The following is a 9474-nucleotide window of genomic DNA, read 5'->3' as shown; positions in this document are numbered from 1 at the left end:
GACTGCTTTATTTTTTGTGAATAAATTCAATTAAGTTATCAATTAGAAGGGTCGAATTTTACACGAATATGCATAAAGTACACTTTTATTTCCCATTTGATGTCAAGGTTATCGAAGAATTGAATTCATTAATAACGGTATGAAATGAGGCCCGGCATGGCCTAGCGCGTAAGGCGTGCGACCGTGATCCGAGGGTCGCGGGTTCGCGCCCGCGTCGCGCTAAACATGCCTGCCCTCCCAGCCGTGGGTGTATAATGTGACGGTCAATCCCACTATTCGTTGGTAAAAGAGTAGCCCAAGAGTTGGCGGTGGGTGGTGATGACTAGCTGCCTTCCCTCTAGTCTTACACTGCTAAATTAGGGACGCTAGCACAGATAGCCTCGAGTAGCTTTGTGCGAAATTCCAAACAAACAAACCCAAAAATGAAATATATTAACAAATTAAAAAACAAACATGCCATATGTCTTTCATGGATTATTTCTTATCTTCATTACAGTTACATATTCTGCTGAGAAAAATAAAAAAAATTCGCAAGTGATATGTGTTATAATTTTACGACAAGTTGATTTCAGTTTGTTTCGTATATTGGTGCAAAATTACATTATCTTGAAGTGATAGACTAGATTCGCTGGAGTGTGTTTTGAATTCGCACAAAGCTACTCGAGGGCTAGTTGTCCCTAATCTAGCGTGTTAAGGCGTGCAACTCATCTGAGGGTCGCGTTCGCATTCCGTCGCGTCAAACATGCTCGCCCTTTCAGCCGCTAGGGCGTTATAATGTGAGGTCAATCCCACTATTCCTTGGTAAAGAATAGCCAACAGGCGGTGGGTGGTGATGATGCTGCCTTCCTCTGGTCTTACAAATTAGGGATGAGCTAGCACAGATAGCTCTCGAGTAGCTTTGTGGGAAATTTCCAAACAAACAAACAAAACAAAATGTTCTTTTCTAAAGCATTGATCATTTGTAAAAAATAAATATACATTTTATATTAATTAAAAGCTGCATTGATAGAATTAACTCATTAGAATTTCATTAGCATTATTAAAAAAAAACATCATTTATGCCCAAAACAAAGAAGACATTAGAAATTTCAGTCTCTCTCTCTTTTTTTGTAAAAGGAAAGTTTTTTAAAGTTATTGTTTAATACATTGCTACAGAAAGACGTTGCTATAATAAATTAAAGGATGACTGGAGTTTATAATATTTTAGTTATGACAAGACAAAATCACTTATAAAATGTTTCCATTTAACTAACTTTGTCAGATGTTTAGATTGTGTTCGCCAAATGACTTGATTTATTTGATTTGATTTGAATTTCGCAAAAGTTACTTGAGGGCTATCTGCGCTAGCCGTCCCTAATTTAGCAGTGTAAGACTAGAGGGAAAGCAGCTAGTCATCACCACCCACCGCCAACTCTTGGGCTACTCTTTTACCAACGAATAGTGGGATTGATCGTACATTATAACGTCCCCACGGGTGAAAGGGCGAACATGTGTGGTGCGACCGAGATTTGAACCCGCGACCCTCAATATTTTGTTATACTCAGTACATTCGCTGTATGTAAGATTAAAGTTTAGACGAGGGACAAGCTGGTAGTCAAGAAAAGTTGCGTGGGCCAATGTCCCGTAGTGACGCCACTGTTTACACAATACTGTTTGGCTTTGTCAAGCAAAAGTCTCACAATTTCCCCAGGATTATTTATACATTTTAATGTATCACAGTTATAACCAACAAACGAGTTTTGATTGTAGGACCATTGTTGGTGTTTTATGTAGATTGGGTTAGGTAAAGTTAATATTTATCAAGTTTGTATGTATGGTGATAGATTAAAAACCAAAACATTGTATATCCATATCAATTTATGCGTTATTTAGCTTGGTTGTTTGCATTTCATTAACAGAACTTGTATTCAGAATAATGAAATTTTTTGTAGCTATTATAACCAACTTCACAGTGAGAGATATACTGTCTAATCACATCTGCTACAAACTTGAATTTATGTGATGAATATAGTAGAATACGAATTCAAGAATAACATTTAGTCCAACAATAACTTAAAGTCAATGTGGATTCCAGATTGCCCCTGAAAAAGAAAGGTCCACCTTTCGAAAGCGCTTGGGTTATAAAGGTTTCTATTCCGTTTTAAAGTCAATGTTATCACCCACTAAAATTTACGTTTTAAAAGATGTGTATCAAAACCATACTTTAACATAACCGTTGCCTTGAACATGATATATTTGAAAATTTCATAAAAGAAACATTGTTATTCGCTTCATCTAAAGACAATCCACTTTTTTTTTACCTTTACATAATGATGCTTCCCCGTGTAAATATATTTAAATACAAATATAACACTGTAAAAAATACCAGTTACCTGTAAAAAAATTAAAATATAGCATATTACTCATAGAGATTATGTATTGAAGCAAAACAAATTTTAGAATATATTTTTATTGTAAACTTTAATATGTACAGAAAAACATTACTGCTTTCAAAATTTGCCCTTCAACTGAAAACTTAAAATGTCGGTTAATTTTTGTAAGGTACTGATATTAAGCAAGCAATTATTTTCCTGTATCAAGAAAGATATCTTGTACCATTGTTTTTTTTTTCAAACTTCAGATCCCCTGAAAATTTTTTTAACATTGTTACATCTACTAGTATCAATTTTTCCATTAAAAAATTGTGAGGTTGTGACAATATTGTTACCGTGATTCAAGATGATGCATATTTAGACTTCCCATACGTCCTGGTTTGAGGAGTCTGTCTCGGTGTCCCGTCCGGTTTAATAATTTGTTTTGGCTGACACTGAATTGTCTCTGAATGTTCCGGTCTTTGATGCAAAGGTATAAACTCCAAAAGGATAAACGGAAAATGTTAAAATCTGCATACATTCCTGACTTGGTGTTGACAAAAAATAATGTTTAAGTTTTCATTTTATTAGTTGATGCGTAGAAGGAGTCATAATGCTGTAGCTTTAAAATTTTCAAAGGTATTGCATCGGACGAAATTCACAGAGAGCCGATACGGTACCTGTACAACTATAATGATTCATCAATGGGCTGCTATTGAGGGTACGCGCGTAATGGCAGTTGCACAAGTGGCGAGCGGCAGCATATGCAAAGCTTTATTTGAATAAATGTTTGTGCTTTATGATTGCTTTATTTATTACAGTATTTATTATATTTTCACGTGGTACATGCTGAATTATTTTCATTTTATAAATTAATCCTAGTCATAATGTCCAAAGTTGATAAAAGAAAGTGCACATTCAACAATAAATTGCAAAAAGAATATCCGTTCATGAAAAAATGTGTGGCAAGGAAGACAGAGTCAAATGTTTGCAGTGTTCATCTGAGTTCTCTGTTTCACATGGTGGCCACTCAGACATAAAAGACCACGTAAAAAGTGCTAAACATGCAGCTAGTCTTTCAGTAGTTGCTCAAAGATCAAGAGTTGATGTGTTCTTAAAAAAACTGTACCTGAAGAGACTGACTTGTTAATAGCTCCCAAAGAAGCAACCTTTGCTTATCACAGTGCTGTCTATAACAAAAACTTTAAAACAGCTAATTGCTCCTCCAATCTGATAAGAAAGTTATTTGAACCAAAGTTCAGTTCTGCCAGAATGAAGAATGAGGCTATTATTTTGAATGCAATTTTTCCTTTAGCAGCAAAGGAATTGAGGAGAGACTTAATGGAGGTCCAGTTCGTTTCACTTACAGCAGATGCTTCAAACCAAAAATACGCCAAAATTATATCTGTCATGGTGCAATATTTCTTGCCAGAGGAAGGAGTAAAAGTTAAACATTTAGACTTTCAGTCGGTTTCTAGAGTGACACAAGACATTTTGACGAATTTTTGGTGTTCACTTTAAAAATACGATTTATCAAAAAAAAATTTTTGCTTATTGTGGTGACAACTACAATACAAATTTTGGAGGTGTAAAGAGAAAGGGGTAAACAGTGTATATAGTAGATTGAAGTAGGAACTTGACAGAAATATTGTGGGTGTCAGTTATAGTGCTTATATTATGCATAACTGTCTCCAAACTGCAGTTGATGTGCTTTCTATTGAAGTGGAAAGCTTGGTGGTCAAAATTTACAAGTATTTCTATATTTACACCGTGCATGTTACACACCTAAAAGAATTCTGAGAGTTTGTAGAAATGGGGTACAAGAAGGTTCTCCAATATGGAAATACTCGATTTCTTTGTTACTAGCTGTTGAGAGAATTCTCCAGATTTATGAAGGACTGAAGTCATATTTTTGTTCACAAGAACAGTACCCATTGTTGATAAAAATATTTTTTTCTGAGTAAATGTGGAGAAATGTATCTATGGTTTGTTGATGGACAACTAGACTTGTTTTAACAAAGTGATTTTAGCCACGGAGAAAACAAAAGCAATTGCATGTGATATTGTTACAGAACATAAGAAGTTGAAAACCAAACAGAAAGAAAGACGAGATAATAACTTTATTCCCCTTGCAAAAAAAAACATACCCAGTGTGCTAAAGGAAGAGAGAAAATGCTAGATGGACTTGATTAGGAAGGAATTTACCAGTTTTTAAGATTGCTGCCTGTCTTATATTGAACTGTGGGAAAACAGTAGTTTTGGTGGTGGGGAATACTTTATTTAGACAAAAAACTGTTTTTGTGTGGCCTGGCATAGAAGCAGCTGCTGTAAAAGTTAATGAAACACTCAGAAATGCTGCAATCAATGTTGATAATTGGTTTGATGAAGTTGTTCTTGCTAAATCCTTCTGGTCATCAAAAATATGACGAGTGGAAAGCAAAAGATATAGGTTGTGAAAAAAAATGGGTAAAACTTTTCAACCACTTTAAAGATCAAAGTATTTCTGTACCTAATCTTAGGCAAGTTATGGAGTACATTTTTTGTTTACCAGGCACTTCTGCCCTTGTCTAAATAGTATTTTCAGTGATGAATAGCATTTGGTCTCAAGAAAGAGATCTAATGAATGAATCAGCAGTTAAAGGATCATTGCATTGTAAACTCAGTATTGACTTGAGTTGCAGAGTTCTTTGAAAAAATAAAACTAATAAACATTTTTTGAAGAAAGTTCATTCAAGTGAAAAATATGGTCACAAAATAGTGTTCAGTGAAACATCAATGAAATTTTGATGTTCCTTGCCTTTCTGTATTTAAATAAATGTCAGAGATATGTATGAACTACCAGTATTCCTTTTTTTGTAGCAGCATTAAAGTTTAAGTGGAGTTAGGTTATGAATGCATTTTATTATATGGGTAATAAAGGATGACATTGAGAGTTTTACTTTAGTGGATGGGATAACCTAGTAGATTAATAGGTTTTTGTTGTGCCTAATTATTATGTAATGTTATTGGCATCACTAGTTCAACCTTTACACACCTTGAGATTTTATTTTCTAAATTTATTTATTTGATAATTTTAATTTAGAGAATGGGACAGCTGAGATGTACCAATACGTCTCTTAAAAATTATGGTATAACTTGATACAAAATTCCAAGATGTGTTAAGTATACAAAGATGTAAATATCTTGGAAGTCTTATATTTCAGATCTCAGTACAAGCAGGATGAACAGATGAATAGATAATTTTAATAAAATTGGAAACTGTCCCAGTTTGAGGCTTGGAAATTATGGTAGCCTATGCATATTCATCTGTTCATCCTGATTTACCAGGATAAAACCTGTTTGTTTCCAGTATGTATCTCCAGGGCTCTTTGAAATGTACAATCAATGTTTTGGGTATTGAAACCAGATGTTACTAATAATTGTCTTCTCCTCTGTCATTTCTGCTACCAAGCCCACATTTTCCTACAATATCTAGATGTTCTTAATTCCCAACCTTGGCACTGAAGTTTCCTATAACAATCACAATTTCTCCATACTTTAAATATTCCATAGCTTGATTCAGTTCATCATAGAATGTTTCCATTTTCTCATCACTGTGATCATTTGTTGGTGCATATATCTGTATGATGTTGATATTAAAATACCTTTTAACTTTGGCATAAATCATTCTAATACTGGCCAGTGTCCCACCAAACTTCCAGCTATTGCTTTCTTCATCAGAATTCCTATTCCACTGATGTGTTTGTTTCTCCTCCTAAATGAATTAATACATGATTACCATGCTACATCTTTTCACTCTCTGTCCACCTCGCTTAAGTAAGGTAAATACACCTTCATTTACGCTTTCACTTCATGCATCACATTTTCTGTAGCTATTCATGTGGTCTGGTCCCTGGTTCTCCACCTTATACCATCAAATCATTACCTTCCTGATGGATTTGGGCAATCACCATCATAATTACGGAGGCATATTTTCCATAATACCAAACTCTTCTTCCATATCATGTTGAGCAACAAGTTTGGTTTCAGGAGTGCCAACTTCACCTCCATTTCTACATCTAAGAATCATGACTATCTATGGGATCATACTTAGTAAGGCTCTGACTTTTCCAAGGTAACTGACCACTTGTCCTTTTCCATCAGAAATGTGCCCTGAATGTGTTACCTATCTGAACTGTTAACCATATTACATTCAGGTTCCTTCACTCTTGTGCACTAATGGGGTGATGTCCCATGTACCACAATACAATACAGAACTGCTGATACTCTTATTTAGTTCAACATGTCAGTCGAAGCAGGTTCCATGGTGGCTACCAGGGTGCACTAACAGCCACGTGGAGCCATAAGCAAGAGTTGTGTAGTAGCAGTAGTGGAGACCAGTGTACAATGCCCACACCTACATTGATGCAGATATGCAGCTGACAATGTATGAAGGGACTATTCTAAACACTGACTACACCCAACACCAGAAACATAGGTTTGTATTTTTAAAAAGAAAATGGTATGTGAACCTAAAGTTTGAAAACCATTGGTACATAGACAGTTGTGAATAAATGATATACACTAGAATTTGCTTAAATTAAGAGTTGCTGCAAAAAATTCTTTACATAATGCTATCTTTATTATGTTTATACCTGAAGATAGATCATACATATCTGTAATTATGTTTACAACCAAAGAATTAAAACAAGAAATCTAGTAATCCACATTCTTAACTAAACAGAGTAAGTAACTTCTTATAACTTGAAGAACAGTATGCACCAAAACACTTCACAATAATCACACCGACAACCAAACATTTTTAAGAAAACCTCACAAAATAAAATCACTATACTCCCCAAACTAAATGAAATGGTGCATAGCATTTAACACATTTAAAATTATTCAAAGTGTAGAAATTATATTCTTCTTACAAATATACAATAGGTGATATTAAAGACAAAGTTTGAAGTATGTATTTAAATGTAGTAGTAAATATCCACATATTTTACCCCTTCATGATGTATACATACACACATTCATGTGCATAGGTTAATTCCATGATCTCTATTAGCAGGAACATTATAAATAAGTGGAAGTACAAAATTATTTTCAAAATGACTACATAAAACATTTTTCAGTCTTCATACTCAGGTTGAGAAATATCATGGCCAGTCTGCAACATTGTGAATTGGTTAACAAAATCATCAGCTTTTGCTGGAGTTAATTTCTTGACAGCTCTCCAGTACACTTTTCCACAATTTTCAGGTTTGCCTTTTAGATGTGAAAGTTCAAGACGAATATAATCTATCCACAGGTCAACATCTATCTGACCAAAATCCAGTATGGCATCTTCAAAATATGTTCTGAGGTGTTTGACTGAAGGTGTTAGTTGTGCATTTTCAATGCTGATCATTTTTTTAAAAAAACCTAAAGAAAGTGGTCTTATATTTTTCAATCGTATATACAAAGTTCTGGCAGCAGACACACCATCTTTTAATGATACTATCTCCAAGTATAACTCCTTCATTGGAAGGCTTACAACAGGACAATTAACACTGATAGCATTTTCCAAAAGATCTTTTAATTTTTCTGGGCAGGCAATTGTTGTCCACTCTACACCAAACTTCCAAATTGGAAGAGCATCTTTATCAGATACTTTTTTAATTGCATCATTAAGCAAAGTAGAAACAGTTTCTTTATCTGTTTTAGACTGAACATGAAGATGAAGACAAAATAGCCAAACATCTGTATTTGTGCTCCACTCTGAGCTACTCTGATAGACAATTCTTTGGCCTCTTCAACTTTATCAAAAGTATTCAAGAGTCGAGCCCATTCAAGATACAAGTCTTAGCCAAAAGGTCTTCTTCAGAAGCCCGCTGCATAAGTTCAAATATTTTCCCAATTTTTTTTCTTGAGAGATTTATCTGATTTTGATTTTTGAAGTCTTTCTAATGCTGTTTGTAGATATAAACTCCACATCTTTCTTGTATGAACACTTTGTAAACCCTTCTCATAAACTGAAAATGCTTCAGTTTCCAATTGTTTAGCAGCTTTATGTCTTGGTAAGCCTTCACCTACATGACTAGAAACGTTTTTCTTTTCCAAAATTCTTTTTGCCATTACATGCCACACTATTTCCTTATCTCCATGCCTAGATTGTACATGATTAATTATCTGGTTTGCATGTTCTTCAGTAAAGTCAAATTCACAACAAATAGGAAGAAAAGACAATGCAAATTCAACATCATGAATGGTGTTAACTGCTTGGTTAAAACAACCATTGCAATCTTACCCTGGAATACTGCATCTTTACATCAGTTGTATCCTTCACTCCAAGAATTCTCTTCTTTTTCGAATTTGATCAGTGTATATCAACTCCATTCGATAATATTCTTGCCACAGTAGCTGCACATCCGTATGAAAACGAATAGCTCGTTGCAAAAGGCTACGCGCATTTTCAGGTGCATTATTTTCTTCCAATTCCCATTTTGCAGCACATAACCATACAGCAGGATTTTTGTTATGTACTTGCAACATTCTTGAAAACATTCCACTAATTGAGAAACTCCACTTCATTCTCTTACAAAATTCAATATGTGACAACCACAGTCTCACATCACCTTGAAATCGATAAATGGCTGCTTTGAAAAGTTTTGTAATCCGAACAGCAATTGCTTGATCAATTTCCTTTTTTTTATAGAAACAATTCATTTTCTCGCCGCTTCCGAATCAAACTAAGTAATTTTATTTCATACTGAATATACTTCAAGTAATTCTCTTTAGTCTTCACCCTACTCTGAAGTCTGTATTCCATTGCCCTGCGTTTACGAATTACCTTCTTTATTTCTCCTCTAGTGAATAACCCAATTCTTTCCATTTGCTCTAACTCTGGAATTATTCTCTCCACGTGCTTTTGAACAAACTCAGCCATCTTATTTTTCTTTTCTTCTCTTTATTAGTATTATACTAAATTAAACAAACTCAAGTCTTACTTATTACTTCTTATTATCAAAGTTACCTGTTGAAGCAAATACATTTATTTTTACAAATTTCTAAATATTTAAAAACATTAAATACGTCTAACATTTCTCCTGAATATAACCACCTCACAATAACAAGAAACCGTAACTGTTTCAAAAAC

General features: G+C 34.3%; 1 protein-coding gene across 1 annotated transcript; it reads right to left on the bottom strand.

Annotated features, from left to right (window-relative positions):
* Window positions 1-6950: 6950 nt before the first annotated feature.
* On the bottom strand, window positions 6951-9474 carry LOC143250342 (U3 small nucleolar RNA-associated protein 6 homolog). Its single transcript, XM_076500790.1, is given in 4 exon segments — window positions 6951-8106; window positions 8226-8620; window positions 8663-9048; window positions 9050-9474. Coding segments are annotated over 4 exon segments (1635 nt in total). The 5' UTR covers window positions 9265-9474; the 3' UTR covers window positions 6951-7467.

The sequence above is a fragment of the Tachypleus tridentatus genome, chromosome 5 (genome assembly GCF_004210375.1).
Source record: "Tachypleus tridentatus isolate NWPU-2018 chromosome 5, ASM421037v1, whole genome shotgun sequence".
Taxonomy (NCBI): domain Eukaryota; kingdom Metazoa; phylum Arthropoda; class Merostomata; order Xiphosura; family Limulidae; genus Tachypleus; species Tachypleus tridentatus.
The sequence above is the reverse complement of the archived record's forward strand: the minus strand, read 5'-3'. Positions and strand labels throughout refer to the sequence as shown.